The 21,928-nt window shown below is 35.6% G+C and overlaps 1 protein-coding gene across 13 annotated transcripts in view; it reads right to left on the bottom strand.

Annotated features, from left to right (window-relative positions):
* Positions 1-380: 380 nt before the first annotated feature.
* Pten (phosphatase and tensin-like protein) overlaps positions 381-21,928 on the bottom strand; it is a 141,604-nt gene continuing 120,056 nt past the window's right edge. For 12 of the 13 annotated variants that reach the window (XM_067765412.1, XM_067765408.1, XM_067765413.1 and 9 more), the window contains one exon: positions 381-20,146. In XM_067765412.1, the coding sequence (XP_067621513.1) occupies positions 16,355-20,146 (3,792 nt within the window). In that variant the 3' untranslated portion in view covers positions 381-16,354. The remainder of the gene's footprint in view (positions 20,147-21,928) is intronic. The other variant, XR_010949477.1, reaches the window with a different exon arrangement.

Raw genomic sequence — 21,928 nt, forward strand, 5'->3', positions numbered from 1 at the left:
TAAAAAATTACCACAAAAATTAAAAATTTTATTTCTAATAAAATCTATTTTCATGTGGTTGTTGTATTTTGCCACATTTTTTGTACACAGTAATGCAGAAAGGTGTTGGACCCAACCAGAGTTATTTTTACGAATCGCGGCCAAGGCCGCCAACGCACAAAGATGTTCTGTGCAAAAAAACTGTGGAACGGGCTTCATATTTCGGACCCTCTTGGGCCATTTTGTGGGTCTTTGTAAATATCTTTCGAAAGAAATAAAATTTTTAATTTCCGCTTTCGAATCCTAAAAACGGAGATGGAAACCCGTCTTTTGATACCACCTTTGATAAGAGTTAGATGGTGCACGGGCTTATAAAACGTTACAAAAAAAAAAGCAAACAATTTAAAGCCGGTAGTTAAACCTTTTTTAATCAAACAATAATCACCAATTTTGTACACATTTCTAGAAAAAACAACGTTTAAACGAATTACATTGAATAACTTTTTGACTTTATGTAGCGACATTCCATAGTTGGACGAGGCTGGCCGCAGTTCGGATGCAGTCAAAATAGGTGAAATTATGCGAGTCCCATTGATACTTATCACTACTCCTGGGAATCCTATTTGAGTAAAATACAATTTTTTCTGTTTGGGTTTTAATCTACTTCGCACAAATACGCTCCTCAATAATATCTAAAACCAGTCCAACACCAAAATCATAATTTTAAAATACGAACGCGTATGCGGAAATGGTCCTTAATTTTGTTTAGTACTGAGTAAAATGCTTCCTTTCAAATCTGCAAAATAACTTCATATGAAACTCATTATTTGTCACTTAAACATTTTCTTACTTGGTGCTTGGTAGTTCCAAGGGATTGGAATGATCACGCGAATGCTTTCCGTATACGCGACATGTCAGTCACCAACATTTTTGTCATTATAAAATAGATTTCATATAATATTAATAAAAAAATCACATTTGAAAATGCTTAAATTTCTGCCACAAATTGATCAGCTGTTTATTTATCTGTCAAATCATCACTTTCTGAAGTTGGCAACTCAATTCAATTTCAACTGAAATAAGTTGTAATTCGTAATACCAAACAGGAGTTGAGTTGTCTTAAAGTTGAGTTGTTTTAATTACAACCCAACTAAGTTGAGTTGTAAACGGTAATAGGGGCATATGAGAAACGCATTAACTACAAATATACACGTATATCGCTGGTAACCAAGCAAGAGATTCTAGAAGGCGAAACGTCTAGACTTTGGTAGAAATATGCGAATGAAGCAACGGAGAGTATAAAAGCAGCGCAAGCTGAGTAATCAGTAATCAGTTTGATTTAAACACGCTATTCGTTGTGAAGTATAAGTGCTATTGTGAAGTACGTCAAAGTAGTCTAATAAAGACTATTTTGCATTATTGAATATTGGAGTTATTTATTCAACAGTTTAGCGATTCGAACGTTAGCAGAAGGTTTGGACTAAGCGGAATTTCACTAAATTCGTTACAATACGTATTTTTTTTCGACAAAAAAATACTCTAAATTTAACATTCACATTTAGAGCCCTGTCACTTTCGTTGCGCCAAATTGAATTTTATGAAATTCTTAAAAACTTTAAAAATTTGTACGACAAGTTTTTAGTTTATTTATGGCATTGTATGTTGGAAACATTATATATTAACTCCAATTAACAGAAAAAAACAGTTGTAAAAATTGTACAAAAAAATTTTGCTATTTTGGTGAACAACACTGTGCGAAGCTTTTCAGTAGTGATGGTTTTTCCCACAGTCATTTGTTTTGTCCAAAAATTAGATGCGCAAGTGTTCAATATTTGCCTATTTTATTTTTGACTGAATGATTTTTGTAGCAAAAGGACAAAAATGCGCGAAACAAACTTCGCGTTTGATTATTGAACTCAAATAAAGTCGTTAAATAATACTTAAGTTACGTAAACTTTTTGTATTTATCATAAGACCTATGCACTAAACATGTATTTTAAACCTTGAAACAAACAAAAAATTTTAGCTATAGCAGCATTTATAAAAAATACTAACTTTAACCCCAACAAGAATAGATGTTCAAACTAGACCCTAAAATTCATCACTATCTAAAATTCATACCATGAGCATCATATATATTTTTAAGTATGTCGACTGCCGTTTCGAAAACACCCTATCTCATCAGGAAACATGCACCCTATTTCAAAATTTGTTTGAAATACGCCTTAACTTAGGATTCTGTTTCAAAAACGTTCTATCTCAGCATAAATTTAATAAATTTTAACATTTGATAGAAAGTTTTTAGAAACCAGTCCTGAAATAGGTCGTTTTTGAACAATATTCTGAGATTGGGTGTTTTCGAACTGGCTGCCGAAATAGGGTGATATTTCACTCATCAGTCGATGTATGAATAGATGAAGGGATAGATTTGTCGTTAAGTGTAGACAACTAAATGATAGGGATCGACTGATCTGGCTTCAAAAACGCAACTTAGTACCGCACAGTGTCATAATATGTCGTAATGTTATAAACTTAACGTCATAAAATTATGATAATATAAAGTGTAATGACATTTTGTGTATCTACTAAATATATATATTCCACGATTTATTGAAACTTGCAAAGTTCTAAACACGGAAATAGCAGCATAAAAATACAAAAAAATTAAAATCATTTACTTCTTCATTTATTTTTGGAAATTTAGAAAAAAAATTGTACAACGAAAACTTATCACAAATTCTCAAATATATTTTCGTATAAAGTCGAAAAATTTAAATGTTCAAAATCATTGTAAAGGTTTACAGGTAAGATATGTATCAGCTCTTCGTTCACAGCTGTGCTCACCTGACCATAATGCTTTTCTATCTCATATTTTGTGGAGGCTATTCGGCAGCGTTGTACTTCTCTGGTACAAAATAGTGTAGAAACTGTAGTATAGTAGGGTGTGTAGTAGCTGTAGTACTGTTTTTCGCGGATAACTTTTGAACAGGTCGAAAAATTTGACTTCGATGTTTGGACTCTTAATGTTGATATAACTACGCGTCTTTGGATGCCCTATTCTACGACTTCTGTATGCAACCACGGCAATTTTGACAGTTCGTTCAGTTTCAAACGCACGTTCTACACTGTTTCGGAACTTCGGTCAGCGTCAAACGGCGTAGTGTTAGAAAGCGGATTAAGCAAATATATCATACTTGTAAACCTTTACAATGTTCAAATTTTCCATGCAATTGCAAGTTTATTATTTAGAATTTTCACAATTTTTTTGAGGCATTTCTTTTTTTTACAAAGTGTGAATAATTAAATTTTTGTAAGGGAAGTAAATCTAAGAAACGCTTCGGTAAAAAAAATTATCAAAAATCAATCCCAATTCGGAGAGACTTAAAACTTGACTTTAGTAGATTAGAAATTAATTGCACGTAATATTTTAGAATTTTCATAAAGATACATATTTAAAATTTCTCAAGCTTACGAATTTTTCTAAAACGTTTTTGAAATATGTTTTCATGTTTTGCGTTAAACAATTCATCAAATTTCGCTATTTATTTAAAAACATTACACACAGTAGTAGATATTTTTTATTTTATTTAATTTGTGTTTAAAATATTAGAAATTCGATATACGAACGAAAACATTTGACAACACAACATAACTTCAGATTTATACCAAAATAACGTTCAATTCAGTAAAAAAACATGTTTATTGAAAAATATGAAATCTTTGAAATTTATTTACACTTCGACTGCTGATTGGAATAACACCATATCTCGGCTGCGGTTTCGAAAACGCCCTATCCTAGAAAAAGTTTGAATAACGTCCTATCTCAAATTTTTTTCATAACCGCCCCAGCTAATTTATGTAAATATATTGAAACTGAGCTCAGATAGGGCGTTTTTGAAACAAATTCTAAGATAGGTCGTTCTTCAACCGAATCCTGCGATAGGGCGTATTTGAAACTAATTCACAAATAGGGCGTTATTCAAACGTTTTCTGAAACAGGACGTTTTCTAAACGGCAGCCGACATAGGGTTTTATTACAGCCAGTTGTCGACTTGCTCTTCAACACGCATATTCAAACAATTTTATTATTAAAAACAAGTAAATTTTGTATCAATTTTAATTGTGACCACTATAAATACCAAACAACTGATCTTTCGGCTAGACGGACTATGCGGCATAAATGTCTATTTTTCAAAAGCTAAAAAAAGATAATCTTGCACACTTTGCACGGCCCAGCTGCGTTCTCACTAGTTTTTTTTTTTCTTGTTCGAACTGGGCATCTATTTTCTACATTTTGTAATTTTAATGTTAATATATGTTTGTAGTATTATGTAAAGAAAATCTTAAGGCGCTATTCGTATAGCTAGTCGCAGATTATAGTTTTGTAATTTCTTCGTGTCGTAATTTTTTACATTTTATTTGTTTTTGTATGATAATTTCGATAAATTACCAAGCTAAATCTAATACAAAAAAAAATATATTAAAAATATGCAATAATATATGTAATAAAATAGTACTTAAGCAAATTAAAACTATATATACTATTTTATAAATTTCTTGTTCATAAATTACTAAGCGAAATCAAAAACGCACGAACGATCGATCAAGTTGCTGTTGTGACTGAAGATATGTGTCTGATCTATTTGAACATATTTACGAAATCATATATACCAGGCATCACAAACTGTACCTAATTTTTAGTGCTAAATGTTGCATAGAGTAAGGAGCCAATTAAACTTCCTTAACCCTAACGCCATAGTCGTAACCATACCCATATCCATAACCATCTCCAATGTCATCGATTAATGGTGCCTTAACCTAAAAATCGTGAAAATTTCATAAAAAAAATTGAAGAAAACTCAAAAAAATTACAAACATATTCCACAAAAAATAAGTCTCTTAGTCATAACGTATCGAAAACAATGAACAAAATCTACAAAAAGTTATTAAATTCACCAACTCAAAATATTTTGAGGTTATGGATATGGCGAGAAACCAAAAACCAATTGGTTGGCTATGATATGGTTATGGCGTTAGCGTTATGGTATGGCACCATTAATCGATTACATTGATTTCCATAAGGTAGGTTCAATCAGCTGTTTTACCTGGTTATGGTGATATGTGCATATGTATTTATAAAATAGCATTACTTGTTAGTTTAAATTTGTAATTTGAAAGCTGCAAATACAATGAAATACAACATAACGGTTGCTAAAGACACAAAAATAAAAACTACATAGCAAAAACTTTAGACGCATAACCAGCCACACACAGCTTTTGTTTATGCTAAAACTTTACCGCCAAGAATCTCTAGAGCAATATAGATCGCAGGAAAGTATGCAACATTTACGACCATATGATCACAAGGAATCACAGTCCAACTCCTATCATATATATTATTTCTAATTGATTTTTTTATGTACGGGTCGTTCTTATTTGGAATCCAAATCTATAAATAAAGTTTTGGTTGTAAAGATGGATATTCGGGCTATTAGCGAGCTTTGCGCAATTTTGGTCATAGTGCTTTTGTTAAGCTATATTTTATTAAAATAATTTGCTAAAAAACAACGATTGTGAGCACACTAAGAAATCTATTTGTACTATGGCACTATTGTGAATATTTGCACTGCATTGCCGGTAGTTGCTCTCATACGCCAGATGGCAGCGCAAGCTGTAAAATTTAATTGATTGATAGAACAGCTGATTTCTGTTGATATTTGATAACAGACTTTTAGATTGGTTGCGCAAGATGCGCACGGATATGGCTCGTACTTTCATATAGGACTTAAGAGGTTATTACTTATGACCACATGGTACTAAATGTTGCTTGCTTTTCTGCGCACTTCACTGTTTTGGAGAATTTAGGCGATGGAGTTGATTTTAACGTTAAATTTCTTCGGCTGCGTTCCATGCTGTAGATGCAGAGCAAAATTAGGCAAAAGTTCTGTCATGTGACGAATGCTGCGCGCTGTATGCAGAATTTCTGCATATCTATTTTGGACTTCAAGATTTGACTGAAACATTTTTTTATGGGAATGGCGGCCACCGTGGTGTGATGGTAGCGTGCTCCGCCTACCACACCGTATGCCCTGGGTTGACACCCGGGCAAAGCAACTTAAAAATTTTAGAAATAAGGTTTTTCAATTAGAAGAAATTTTTTCTAAGCGGGGTCGCCCCTCGGCAGTGTTTGGCAAGCGCTCCGGGTGTACTTCTGCCATGAAAAGCTCTCAGTGAAAACTCATCTGCCTTGCAGATTCCGTTCGGAGTCGGCATAAAACATGTAGGTCCCCCGTTTTTTTTTTTAATGTAAAAGTTGCTCTCAACTAAATTTATATGTATAGCTTTATAATATTTCATATCATAGCTCACCATCTGAAAACGTTCGGAGTCAAACAGTGTCATAAAATACACCTAAATCGGACAGCTTACATCAAACGGGTCATCACGCCATTTTACGTACAGCAGTCCAATAATAGAACTAAATTCCTAATGGAAGGCTACTCTCATAAAACTACAGTCTTACGCCGCGAAAACTAGGGCAATGAAAAATTAAGTTTTCTCCGTTTTCCAGTTCGGTGGGCCGGTGTGGATAGAAAGAATCCTCTATCCTACGCTCATATAAATGCTTATTGAAAGCGCCGTGTCCATTCAATATCTATGTACATGAGGTGGCCGCGATTCCGCTCGTATCATTTTGCTATATTCCGCACAAACATGAAGGTCCGGCACCCTTTCCTCCATTCTTCCCACCATTCTTGCCACTTAACTATTGTTCGTGACCTTGCGCTTTTCTTGGCATTTTCAGATTGTCGCCCGATTCCAATGCCGTACAGATTGGTAATTCCACTTGACAGTGGATCTACTGGGATTTTCCCGAGATAAAACAAGAATCGCGTCGTTGGACATAGTCCGATAAGCACGTGCTATCTGTATAGCAGTAATACGGTAGGCAGTTAGTATATCTTTTTGGTGGGTAATTTTTGATCCGTGCCATACTGGTGCTGCGTCTAGTATTATTGAGCTGGTTACGTTGAATGGGCCGCCGATGTTGGGCACTATTCGCGTTAGGACTCTATAACTCTAGAAACTTTCTCCGCTCTGAAGAGCTCCTTAAAAGTTAGTTTTAAGGCAATGTTTACTCCTCAATATTTCAAAAAAGGCTCCCAGTTTCTTATTGATGTTATAATATTATTGATAAACTCCTATGGTTAGGACTAACTCATTCACAGTCCGCTTTGAGATCACCAAAACCTCTGCTGCCTTTGTGTCAGCCATCTCCAGCACCATGCTCGTAAGCCATTCCTTTATTCATTAGGGTACGATTCTTTCCGACAAATAACGCTTGGGTATGCCGACGAAATATGGGTATTACCACCGGGGTGTCGGACATCTAAGCAAAATTGGCCAAAGTGGTATACAAAAAAGACCCCTCACGTTGACACCCTAAGTAGGGACAAAATCTGAACACTGGTAGCAGTACTAACTTATCGTCGGTGCTGCAGGAGTTGCAAGAAGAACGAAAGGGAGAAAACGGCGATTTACCTCGCCTGCAACTTCCCGGCGCTAAATAGCCTAATACAGCGCTTCCTGGGAGCTTTATAATCTGCGTCAGGTCGTGGAGTATAACGTAAAAGGCTTATTGGCCTTTATAAGGTTCTCAATGGTGAGACGATGAGGTATAAGACACCTTCTTCTTTCGCACATACGCGCATGTCCCCGCCATGATATAAAAGTCGTGCTTGGTGACTTTATCGCCAGATTAGGCAAAGAAGGTGTTTTTGGTCCCACGGTCGGAAAGTTCAGCCTACACACTGAAACCGCTGCTAATGGGCTGTGGCGCGTCGACTTCGCCGGTGCTCGAAACACGGTCGTATCCAGCAAAAGGTACATGCATAAAAATTAAAGAAAAAACATGCAATCAGATTGACCACGTTGTGATAGACTAACGGCATACCTTCATTATTTTAGATGTTCATTATTTTAGATCCCAGGACCTAACATGGACTCGGATCACTATCTTGTCGCAGCCAAAATATTCGCCCGCCTGTGCGCGGCTAAACGCAAGAAACAAAAAACACAAAGAAAGCTAGACGTCGAAAGACTGCAATTGCAACAGACTATCAAAAAGTTCGGCAACGCACGGAAGGTTTTAAGTCCGGGGCAAACTCCTGTAAGAAAGCTAACGGCGAACTTGTAACGACAACCAGAGAGTACTTAAATTATGTAGAGAACATTTCGCTGCTGTCTTAAATGGAGACAGCGAAGTACAGCCCAGCGATGATGAACCCAATTCCGCCATCGATAATGATGGAATTTATGAGGAGTTGGTAAGGCGCATGCGCCAGCTTCTTCGCAAAATATGGGTGCATGTCTGATAATTGGAGACTACTATTCCTTTTCCGGAAAACTAACTAAACATTTTTTATTTATTATTCCGGAATAACGAAAAAGTATGGCAATACTCTGGGGCTGCAATCAAAAGAATTATTCCAAATGGAATGCATTCTTTAACAATTCTCGAAGTTGAGCATTAACTGAGATTTGAGAATCAGCCCGATTCTAAACGAAAATTCCGTGCGAGTTTTTTCCCTTCTCCCATTCCTCGTATTCTAAATAAAAATTCCTTGTGAGTTTTTTCACTTCTCCCTTTTCTCCTATTCTGACCAATGTTCGAAAAAGCGGAAACCGGTTATGGGAGAAAAGTAGGTATTATGAATGTGAGGGAGAGGGAGATTTCTCTGCAATTTCATAGGAGTTTTTTCACTAGTTAAATTAAAGGGAATGCATCAAAATAGTTAAAGGAAATTCGTTCTTTTAAAAAAGAACACTTATTTGTACAAATTTGTGCTAAAATATGTATTTACATTCTACCACAATATTCTCACTGTTAATACAACAACAACTACAACCACAATATTCTTTATTTTAAGTCGAAAAGTATATCATAAGCAACGGTAGAGCTCTTGGTATACAAATTTGATGCAGCCATCCAGAAATTGCGCAAGGATTTTTTAATAAGGCTTAAATAGATTTTGGCATATGATGAAGGACGAATTCAACTCAACGTGGCCGCCAGAAAATTGCTTTGCAGAATGAAAGCAGGCAACTCCGGCGGATTTGTGTTATCCCGCCATCTTCTTATTATGCTCCTCTGATGTTGCTGTGGCACCAATTCATTACTCATTTCAGTGAATACCACATGAAATGCAATAAATACTGTGCAATATTTATATTTTATTTCTTAATTTCCAACAAATTTGCAACAATAATTAAACTTTTCAATTTTTTAAACAAAATAAGAAATGTGCAACGAAATTTCAATTGACAAAACAGCTGACTTCGAAAATTCGAAATTCCTATTCCCCAATTATTGTTCTCCCTAGGAGAACAGAATTGGAGGAATTTTTCCGCGGGAATAAAAAAATCCGCGAGAACAAAATTCCGCGAGAATATTTAGAATTGGTCTGAATATATTCGGGGATGAAAAAAAACAAGGAATAAAAAGTTTTCAAAATCCAATGCATAATCGAAATTTTTATTTTTTTCTTCAATCATATACATACATAAAAAAATTAGCCAAGATCTTGCATTCCGGTATTGTATTTGTAATCGAATTTAAAAAAAAAAGTTTGATGACGTAGCGCTTTTGAAGTTTTTCGATTTATTACATTTCTTATTTTCTTTTCATACGTATGCAATGACAACCAAAGATATTAGGTAGTAATACTATTTAGTTTTCAACTCGACCCAAATAAACCTTTGAGATAAAAAATGTTGTAGCAGGTAAAAGCGGAGCAAAATACACCGATTGAAATAAAGTCTGAACAGTGTGTCAGCAATGAAACAGGCTGTCAAAGGCGTGACGTCACGCCGAGAAAATTTATTTCCCAGCCAACTATGATTTCTTTCCTCTCTCATTTTTTAATGCGGTACCTGTTTATTGGTTCATGAATATAGGAGTATTACATATATGCTTTCAATAACGGTACGTTTGAACGAAATTTATTGAAGTTTATAATTGCACTAAAATGTTTGATATTTGCGTTTATATGCTTTTTGCTTTATAGGACAACTTATTAAAATTTGTATACAAAAAAATATAACAAAGCGCGATATACCTCCGGGGAGATTTAGGACGAGCTTCTCTTCCAATTTGCGTCGTGTTACGTTCTAATTTGTCCTACCAATTGGCTGGACTTCATGTGTTTTGCCGACTCCGAACGGTATCTGCAAGGCAGATAAATGTCTGGAAGCTTTTCATGGCAGATATACACTTTGAAGGAGGCTTGGGGATCTATTGAACTAAAGAACAAAAGAACTAGATCTTTTAATTGAACTAGTTCGCTTGTTCGTTCAGTAAAGTGAACTGAACTTTTATGCGGCAACTTTGCAAATTAAAATTTCAAAATGTATGGCAACTCACTTCTGTGTCAAAATTAAAACAGCTGATCGAATTTTCATTTTGTGTAGTTTTACAATATATTTTAGAAGTTTAGTCTTTTAAATGTAATAGTAAGTGTTCCATTTTGCTTTCATAAATTTAACTAGATAACTGTGTGCTTAATACATAATGATTTGTTTCAGATGCCAAAGCGAAGTGAAATATGGAAGCACTTTAAAGAAAGTCGTGAAGAAAACCAAATGAAATGCAAGTACTGCCGAATTTCCATAAGTGTTGCTGGCGGCATATATGATGCTTAAATCAGGGAGTGAGTAGATTTGACTTCCGAATTGAACTATTGAACTATTTCAATTGGTTGAACAATAGTCCAATTAGGTGACCGAATTAAGAGCCAAAAGAACTAGTCCGATGGACTGAACGAACTAGAAGTGAACTAATTTTTTCATTGAACTAAAAAAATCCAACTCTACTTCGAAGTTGTCATTGAACTAAAAAAATCCAACTATACTTCGAAGTGTTCAGGCTTAGAAAAAAATGTGTCCAATTGAAAAAATATATCTAAAGATTTTGATGTTGCTTTTCCCGGGCCTTGTCCTTCAGACCTTCATGTGATATGCGAGCACTCTACCACCCCTTTTAAATTAATAAATAAATAACACAATACGTGTAACGTTATTTCACTTGGTTTACATTCGTATGAATCATAAAACATTATTAATAAAACATATATTTTAAAGACCTTCTAAATAATTGGCAAACCTAAAAAAAACTACGTTCATATATGTTTATTTATATGTATGTATGCATGTAAGAATATTACTAAGAATTTATATTATATAAAAAAAATTAGAATAAAAAGAACAAAAACGAACATTACTTTCTAGAACATTTGTTATTTATACGAGAAGTCGTATGAGATCTTTATATACATATTTCTTTATGTATGTATGTGCATACATATGTATGTATGATACGAGTAAATATAAATTGTCTTGAGAATACTTTCACCGGTACTCAGACCTTTTACACTAATCTAACTTCAAGCATTATTACGTAAGTATATCTTAAATTGCATAGTATTGGGCACATACATATGTATATGTACAGTTACTCACAAAAATAAGTACACACTTGGTTTATGCTGAAAAAACTTAAATGCAGTGGCTTACAGCTTAATTGCTAATTTTCATCTAAAATATATCAAATTAAATAACAAAAACAACATTCAAAAAAATCTGAAAGGTTATTCAAAGGTAAGGAGAATTAATCAAAAATGAACATCAAAAATTTCAAATTTTTTTTTCAGAATTTCAAGAAAATTTTTGAGTATGCAGTTTTGTAGCCCAATAAATTTTAGTATAATAATGTGCAAGTTAGAAATAGCTCAAGATTTTTCCTGAATTTTCAGAACTTTTTTCGGCGAGTGTGTTGAGCAATTTCTTCAATACATCGCATGAACAAAAATGCATTTTTTATGTGGGAAATTGGTCTACACACTCGCCGAAAAAAAATTCTGAAAATTCAGGAAAAATTTTGAGCTATTTCTAATTTGCACATTATTACACTAAAATTTATTGGGCTACAAAACTGCATACTCAAAAATTTTCTAGAAATTCTGAAAAAAATTTGAAAATTTTGATGTTCATTTTTGAAATTTTGATTAATTCTCCTTACCTTTGAATAACCTTTGGCATTTTTTTGAATGTGGTGTCTGTTGAGGAATTTGCGATATTTTAGATGAAAATTATCAATTAAGCTGTGAGCTACTGCAATTGAGTCTTTTTCAGCATAAACCTAGTGTGTACTTACTTTTGTGAGTAAATGTATGTCTACACTTGTGCGTAAAGGAAGCCAAATATTTATTGTCAGGATATTCATCTAAACACGTTAATACAACAACAACAATACCTCTTTGTAAATAAATCAAATTTCTTTACAAGTTGTAGACAATGATGTAAAATTATGCATTGAAATGAATACCCCGAGTATATTTCGAAAACTATAGTATATGTTAACAATGCGTTAGATTTTAGTTTTAGCCATTTCAAGCTTCGAAAACAAAATTAGATGCACCTTAAAGTTTGCAACGTTTAAGTTATGAAGGGTATGCCATATTGCGAGATGGCCGTGAGTTGCAATTGATATTTTCTTTAAAGATTTTCGTAGCTGAAATTTAAAAAACGAAATCCTGGCACAGATATGTGTTATTTAAAATTTGTTACTGTGATAGGAGAAAAATACTAAACAGAAGAAAAAGGTATCCCCAGCGGGTTAGGGGGCTTCGAATATACCTGCGGCAGGTATGCATGTCGTAAAAGGCGACTAAAATACCAAATTGATTCAAGTGGGTGTGTAGCGAGGCTCTGGCGACCGCGAACTAGTGATGGATCTAGGGGGTGGGAGGGCGTTATGGCCTAAAAGGTTTCATGTGGTCATACCAAATCGTTCCCGAGATGGTCGCGCTAGTACCTTTATGGTGCTTGTTACCGGAACGTGCCGCATCAGCATCCGGCAAAGCACTATCAACATCGATAACACTCTCCCAGGTCCACGGCGAGTATGCTTATCGCTACAACAGCAACAACAACAAAATGTGTATATTATATATATTATTTCTAATTGCTGTTTTTATGTACGGGTCCCTTTTTCGCTCTTATTTGGAATCCAAATCTATAAATAAAGTTTTGGTTGTAAAGATTTGGGCTATTAGCGAGCTTTAGGCAATTTTGGTCTTAGTGCTTTTGTTTACCTATATTTTTTTTAAATAATTTGTTAAAAATAAACGATTGTGAGCACACAAAGAAATCTATTTGTACTATGGGACTATTGTGAATATTTGCACTGCATTACCGGCAGTTGCTACCATATGCGCAAGCTGTAATTTTAATTGATTGATAGAACAGCTGATTTCTGTTGATAATTGTTAAGAGACTTTTGTATTGGTTGCGCAAGATGCGCACGGGTCCGGATCGTTACAAATAATAACAGCCTAACTTTAATACTTTTACTTGGGACTTAGGCGGTTTTAGAAATTTTAGGCGATGGAATTACAGCGTTAGCGTATGTTGGAATTCGAGTGCAGATAAATGTTGCTGCCAGTAAAAAGTTTTCTATGGCATTCATGCTTCTAAAGTGCTTCGAAGGTATTGATAAAATGTCATTCAACTAAAGCGCTATGCGTTTCCGTTAACCGCAAATGATTTCAATAATGAATATTAGCGTCACAACAGTTTTTACCAGAGTTTTATGGTGTAATCATCCAAAAATTTTGTTGAAACGATCAACAAACTAATAGCGATATTGACACGAAACAGTACCGAAGGAAATTCGAAGTATTCTTGATGCAATCTTAAAATGATACCAAAATAATACCAAATGAGCTTATTGTTAATAACCCTAAACGCTCACAACCAGTCACAAAATTAATCATACCACATTTGGTTTCATAAAGAGCAGGAATTGCTCTTGGGATATTTATCTTATACTTATTTCGCACAGAGAGTTAGTGAAGTTAAAAGTCAAGTATTCTTCATTATTAAAGTTTAAAAAAGCTGCTTTCCATTTTAACAAGTTTTTGTAAAAAACCACAATACTATTTTGTGGTAGTCTTCAAAACCTTTAAGACTCTTATTTCGCGTTTCTACCGTTGCACGGTGGGGCATTTGATCAGTCTAGCTGGCCAAAACTAAAACAGCAGTTATTGCTGTTCAAAAAGTGCACTGTTATGAAAGAAAATATTTGACAGTAAATTCACGGTGTTCCGCGCAGAATTTCTATGGATCGGGCCCCCGGTTTCGGTGGGACCCGGGGTTATTTTATGGTATTAAATGAGATATGTCAATATGTGTATCAAACGAAAAGTACTTTAATCCGAATTTCTGTTGACATTTTTAAGTAGGGTTGCCACCTTACCTTCTTTTATATTTCTTTGTATATCCACTACCATCTCGGAAACGGCACAACCGATTTGTATCAAATTTGGTACATCGATAGAGTATTACATTTTAAGACTTTTCACATAGGTGTGTTGCCACTGCGGATGTTTTCACAAGGTTGCCACCTTTTGCCAATAAGGGAACCAGTCTCTTACAAAATTGACCACCACTCAAAAAATCGCGGGTATGCGCAGCCGTTTTTGTTATTAAACTTTGAAACAAACACAAGTTTATGTATTGCCAAAAAATTACTGACGTGATATGCCGAAAAAATATATACCCTTTTGTTTGCAAGGTTTTAAAAAAAAATTAATATTGAAAAGTTGGGGCAATACAAGTAGAATAACTCAGTTAAAACATGCGGTATAAAAAATCTAACATATGAATTAAAAACACATTTACCTGTCCTAAAAGAAAATGTAACTAGATTTTATTAAGGCTAAACAAGTGAACAAGTATTTAGGTTAGAAGGGTATATTGCTTTTTAATCCAAAAACACATCGAACTGCACACAATTTTTATACAACTTTAGATGTGCGCGGTTAGCTGCGTTGACGTTGCATATGGGTTTTGGGGTATGTATACTATTCAGTGGACATCTAGCAACACCAGGGAGTATATTTAAAAAAATTGGAATATTTTGAAAATTCTACTTTTGGCCAGCTATATTGATCAAATACCCCACCGTGCGTTGTAACAACAACAAAATACAATCAAGTACATTTTGTTACCGCTCATCTAAACTTTTGCATGTTTGCCAAGCTATTTTACGCTCTTCTGTGAATACTCTTTAGGGTAAAATCTTTGAAAAAAAAAAACGTTAACTAAATTAAGCATATGAGGAAAAATTAAAACTTTACACAATGTCGCTGTGAACAATTTAAAATACACAGCAAGTTAGTACTACTGAATTTGGTATGAAAAGCACTACCCTAGCCCTGCAAAAAATCGTGCGATTAATCCCTGGGGTATAATTGATCGCCTCTCGTCCCTTTTGTGTATATTTGGCATAAGTCAGTTTGAAATTTATGTAGCCAATTGAAAAAAAAAGACACAAAAAACAAACAGCAACGAAATGAATACAATAAAAAGCTTAAATGTGATTGAATAGAATTATTTAAGAAAAATACGGAGCTCTATACCGAACCTAAAATACTAGGACCATATGTCCCACTATCATAATATTTGTTTTTTTTTATTATTGTACAAAAAACCAATACGAAAGAAATTTGGAATATTGTATTAAATTTCAAAAAATTTTAAAATCTGTAAGAATCCCCTACGAGTAGAAAGAGCACTTATCCGACAGTACCCATAGGCGAGCAATGACAATCTGTCCGACAGCACCCGCAGGGGTACAAAGGGGACGCGTCGAACAGTACCCGTATGGGTATAATGGAGAGTAGAAAAAGGATCTGTCCGACAATAACCGTAGGGGCACAAAGAGGGCGTGTCGAACAGTACCCAAAGGGGAACAAGGAAGAAGTACCGAACAGTACAAAAAGGAACTGTCCGACAGTACCCGTATGGGTATAAAGAGGACCAGTCCGACACTACCCGTTCAGGCATAAACAGGTACAATTGGTCTCTCCATAAGACCTGCTCAAACAAAAGGGATCACTGCAACCCATATAAAGAGATCAGAACTGGCTATAGTCGCATATTTCTTTGCGACTCATCCCGGATTCATCCTAGACTAATCGCATTTTTTTCAGGGAGATCATATTTTTTGTTTAAGAGCTTACTCGCTCATTGTATGTAAAACAACATACATACATACAAACAATATGCTTTTCTTATCACAGTAACAAATATTAATACCACACCATCTTATTATTTATATCAAACACATTCCACTTTTTGTTTGTTTGTTTGAGGAGCGACAAAGCAATCTTGACGTGTTTCTTAACGTAGTCCTTTAACATGCCAATCGAATATTAGAACAATAATAATGCGTGTCGCTTATTGATTGTGGTTTTATGTAAAAACAATTGCTCCAGAACAAGTAGAGATTACACAAAATTTAACTTTATACAACTTAGCTTGTGGACAAGTGATGATGATCTTGTGCTGTCGCATGCTGTGTTACTACAGAGTTTAATCCTGCTGGATTCAACTCGTTCACAACACCACTTTGATGCTGCTCATAAGCATTCATATTGTTGTCAGCGTCGTTTGAAATTTGTGTAGCCAAATCAACATTATTAGCGCTATGATTACTGTTACATGATTTGCATACAACAATGTGTGTTCCGCCGCCGCCGTTATCATTATCACTGCTATTTGACATTTTAACAAGTTCACATTGCATTTTTGGAAATATAAATGGCTTTTTTTGTGTATGCATTTTAGTGCCGTCAAACATTGCATCAGCATGCATGTGGTCCATACCTGTTGAAGCGGGTGTAAAATAGACACTCGATGAAGTTGCAGTGCCGATTTCATCAACGCCGTCATCATCATAATCACTATCATCATCATCAACACAATCTTCATCGACTTCATCGATTTTTGTATCTAACATATCACTGCTACTATTGAATTTATATTTAAAAATTCTTTTTTGCTGCTCAAGTATTTCTTTGTCTTCTATTCCCATTGTTAATGTTGCTGTACTTGTGATAGTGATGCCTTCACTCATTGTGTTGCGTTCACTTGCTCTACTACACTCAAACACTTCTTTATTCAAACTTTCATCGCAGGTTTCCTCCTTTGTTGATGTTGTTGTTGTTGTTGTTGTGGTGGCGATAAGGTTTCTCCCCGAAGGCTCAATCATTTGTGCTCTATCATTTGTTGTAACATTAAAACCTATTGCATGTGTTTTGGCAGGTTTTGCTGCCACAACAACAACATTAAGCTGTTGAAGTTCTTTTTGTTGCTCTTGCTTTCCTAATGCCGATACCGCTGTTGATTGCCCTGCAGCAAACTTTCGCAGTTGCATGCTATTTAACTCACCACGCTTTATTTGCAAATGTAAATTTCGCTCATTTAAACTGGTTGCATAAAGCAGATGATCCGGTGAGTTACTGCTGTAAGCGCTTGCATCACCAATACCGACTAACGAACGTGGACTTTTAGATGGCGAATTGTTGAAGCTTAGCTGATTATCACAATTTGATGAGTAAAAATCCTCAAAGGTATCACAACTACCGCTTAAGTTAGCATCATCATGACCATGCTGCTCAACGCCAACATCGACGCTCACAGTAGACAAACTAAAATTGGATGCAGTAATTTGCGTGCGTTCAACTTCATCCACAATGCCATCTACATTATCTGCGGTAGCGTTTACATCGGCAGCAGCAGGGTCAGCTCCAATACACACCACTTCGAAACTTCCATCATGTTTGCTGCGCAAATTTTCCTCACTTGCATAGCAAATCTCGTAGGTTTCCCCCTCAACGTTAACATTATTTGCGTCACAAACATGTTTAATTGCAGGTGTTGGTGGCGCAGCCAACGCAAGTAATTGCCTTTTTGGCAATGACGACGTCGGCGTTCCAGTAAGCGATGATATTGATAGTTTTCGACTGCGACTACCAACACTGCAATTACTATTACGCCTCATAGACGTTGTCGTATGTTGCGCAAAATTCTCACAAAACTCAACTGGATTTGCACGGAAATGACTTTGTAACCAAAGTGTTAATTTTTTTGTATTATTTTTAAACTTATTTTTAAGTTTCCGACGTGAAGTACTCGTTAAACCACCACAACCACTTGCTGGTGAACAACTCAACGCCAAAACTGCCGCGTCTGCGCCAATTGTTGTTGATGCTCCAGCTAAGCCATCATAGACGTTGGTTTTTATAACATCAATAGCTGTTGATTGTTGACTTGGTATGCCAATATAGTCTTTGAATTTCTTAGCACAAAACTTTTGTTGAAATAACGGTTTCGTGGCGTGCGGTAACCGTTCGCCGACAGCGCTAACATCATTATCCACATTGCTCATATTATTGATTTTGCTTTTGTTCGTCTCAGGGTTGGCATACTCTTTTTTTGTTTGTGCCATGGATACTTGTATTATGGGCTTATCATGCTTAGATGATATTGATTTCTGATACGTTGCACTATCGCAGGTTGTACATACAGTTGTTGTTTGTTGTGATGTATTTCTATTAAATGGGTTTTGTGTTGTTGATGTGATTGATTTTGATTTGGCAACCTCATCAGTAGCAACAAATTCATTTTTTGAAGTGGTTTTGAGTGTTTCAACAGCAACCCACCCAATACCAGACCTATTCTCAACTTCATCTTCTAACGACCTAAATACATAGCATACGCCTCTATTGGGTTTAGCCACAGCAACGCAACTTGATCGTTGTTCGGAATTTGCGTTTTTTTGTAATTTTTCCATTTCTTGAACATGTTCACATTCACATTTAATATTGGGATCGTTTTCATCATCATCACAACAACAATAACTACGTATATAACTACCACTATTACTATTTATAGTATTTATATAAAAATTAGAAGATAATTTGGAAACGGGATTTTGGGAAATTGTTTTGGTTACATGTGAATTGCTAGTATTAATAGTAGTTATAGATGTTTTAGTAGTAGGAAGTAGATTATCACTGCTAGTACTTTTAGCCATAGTTGGTGGCTTGGAAGGTGATAAAAGTGTGGTGGGTGTTTGTAATTGTGCTTTTTGGGCAACTGTGTTTTGCATACTATTTGGTTGGCACTCACCGGACTCCCAGTCTTCTTCTTCGCAATCATGTTCGCCAGTAGAGATTGCTGCCGAAGATGCAGACGATGTTGTTGTTCTTGCAGAATTTGTTGATGATTGACTGCTTATGCTACTTTTGCTGCTGTTAGCACTTATGCAACCGTTTGTTTCACCATTACTTCGCTTTGTTGTTGTTGTTGTTGTTGTTGTTGTGGTTATTGGTGTTCCGCATTCCTCTTTTCTGCTATTACTACTACTATTATCTTTACTGAGCTTGTTACTAACACGTTGAAATGCTGTTTGCATATTTTTGTTGCTACTAAAACCTCCTGCTGTATCAGACGCTGTAATGCATTTCGCATTATTTTGCTGCTGCTGTAGTTGTTGTAGTGTTGCCATTGACATAAATGTATTGGGTGCTAATGCAGGCGTTGCACTTATTGTATGATCTGCTGCCGATGTTGCAGATGATTTTGTAAGCTGCTGTTGTTGTGGCTTCTGGTGATTTTGTTGCTGGTGCACTTGATGTGTATGTTGATTTCCAGTTTCAGCCATAATGTGTGCTAAATTTACATAAGTATGTGGTGGTACATGTTGTTGTGGAGTTGACGTATATGTCGCTATCGACGCAGTATTTATTCGTCTATATACCGTATTTCCTGAATTATATTCATACCCATCACAGCCAACATTGGATTTATTTGAAGCAATATGTTGTTGTACATTGCTCATGGGCATCCCTTTATTTTGTTGTAGCTGCTGTGGTTTTTGTAGCTGCATAAATTGGGCACCTCCGTCATGATTTCTATTAATGCACAAATAATCTGAATTTGTTGGAGCATCACCAACGCTAGCTCTACCAATGCTGCCACCACCACCAACAAGTGCACCACAAAAACTGCTAACCGATGCAGATGCTGATGAGGAGGACTTTTGATCACATATATAGTTAAGGTCACTGCTACTGCTGCTATTTTGTGGCAGTTGACAATTACTGCTGCTGCTACTATCACCACCACCGCTACTGCCTTGATGCGATATACGCTGGTTCTGCGACTTTCTTTGATTATTGGTTATCTGGCTGGCGATGCAACTAACGTTGGCCTGCATGCCCGGACGCATTGAATTTTCTGTATAGAAAACAAGTTGCACCTGAAACATGAAAAGTAGAGAAAATGTTACCAACAGAGTATTTTAGAATATATTTTAAAATATATGTACAGCTGAATAGTCCTACTCTTGTTGTTGTTGTTGTTGTAACAGTGCGTCGCCCCATCCAATAGGCGCGACCGGTCACAAATTGTCATCAATATTATCTAACGGTAGTCCAAGGAAACTTGAAGTTTCAACAGGGGTGGACCATTGTGAGAGGGGTGTTAGAGGCGTTGGTTCCACATTAGAACTGAAGAGATGGTTGGTGTAATGTGGGACACATCACATTTTGTATGTCGGGGTTGATTCTGGATAGGTAAGAGTTTACAGATCGAAGTTGAACTAGAGTGACCCTAGAGTTTCCCTAGAGAGAATGCGTTCCTCTTCTGCGAGTTCTGGGTATTTTTCTTTAAGAACTGGATTCGCCGCGAAATTCCTGGCATAGAGGTCCGACAGCTGTTTGTGGGTATCACTGAGAAGCAGGTTTTGCTTTATACGGCTGTGTTCTCAGATGCTGTATTTCCTCACAAGGCTTACGGAGATGACCTCTTAAGCCCATGGGAGGTGTGGCCAAATCTCTTTCCGGCAGCACTTGGAGTAAAGACAAAGAAACGCTCATTACCACTTACAAAGCAACTGGCCGGCCGATTGCATGCCATGCGTCGCCGATTTGGTCGCCCAACCTAAAGGTTACTCACTGGAAGAAAATGCAGGCCTGCCAAAACAATGCCCTCCGAACCGCTACGGACTGTCTTCTTATGACCTCTATGAAGTTGGCAAAACAACTTTTACGTGGAAAAAAAAATATTGGGAAAATTGCCGTAATTTATCCGAGAAACAAAAAAAATTAGAAAAATAATTCTTGTACGTGAATTTGCCGTAGATAATTGGCATATTTTAAAAATTCGATGGTGCACCGCCAACTTCACGTGAAGTTAGCGTGCCAGTTTTCGAAAACCACCTTAGAGACCAGTTAGAAAAGTAATTCTTGCACGTGAATTTGCCGTAAATAAGTGGCATATTTTATAAATTCGAAAAAAAATTCATATTTTTCTATGGTGCACCACCAACTTCACGTGAAGTTAGCGTTCCAGTTTTCGAAAACCACCTTAGAGACTAGTTAGGAAAATAATTCTTGCACGTGAATTTGCCGTAAATTCGCCGTAGATAAGTGGCATATTTTATAAATTCGAAAAAAAAAATTCATATTTTTTCTATGGTGCACCACCAACTTCATGTGAAGTTAGCGTGCCACTTTTCGAAAACCACCTTAGAGACCAGTTAGAAAAGTAATTCTTGCACGTGAATTTGCCGTAGATAAGTGGCATATTTTATAAATTCGAAAAAAAAAAAATTCATATTCTTGCACGTAAATTTGCCGTGGTGGTTTTCTGAGGGTGGCACGAGTTAAGTGTCCGCGTGGAGAAAATAATAAAAAATTATATTTTTCTGAGCGGAGCTCCTTTTTGAATTCGTTTATTTTCCGAACTGATTTAAATTTTTATGCTTACATCTATGTTACAGACACTTGCTGTTACAGATACTTGCTGTTCAAACTGTAATTTTTATATTTCATAGCAATCCATGTCAATAATATTGAGAAAGCAGTTTTGCCTTTGATTTTTAATTCATTGGGAAAATTTTCTTGTTTAAACGATAATTTTTTGAAGCGCTAAAATAATTTAAATAAAAATTGCTATCAAACATATAGTATTGATTTTTTCCCAACCTTCTTCAAAAAATTATATATTATTAATTATATCGTTTTATTAATTTCAATAT

Source organism: Eurosta solidaginis, chromosome 2, assembly GCF_040869045.1.
Source record: "Eurosta solidaginis isolate ZX-2024a chromosome 2, ASM4086904v1, whole genome shotgun sequence".
Classification (NCBI taxonomy): Eukaryota; Metazoa; Arthropoda; class Insecta; order Diptera; family Tephritidae; genus Eurosta; species Eurosta solidaginis.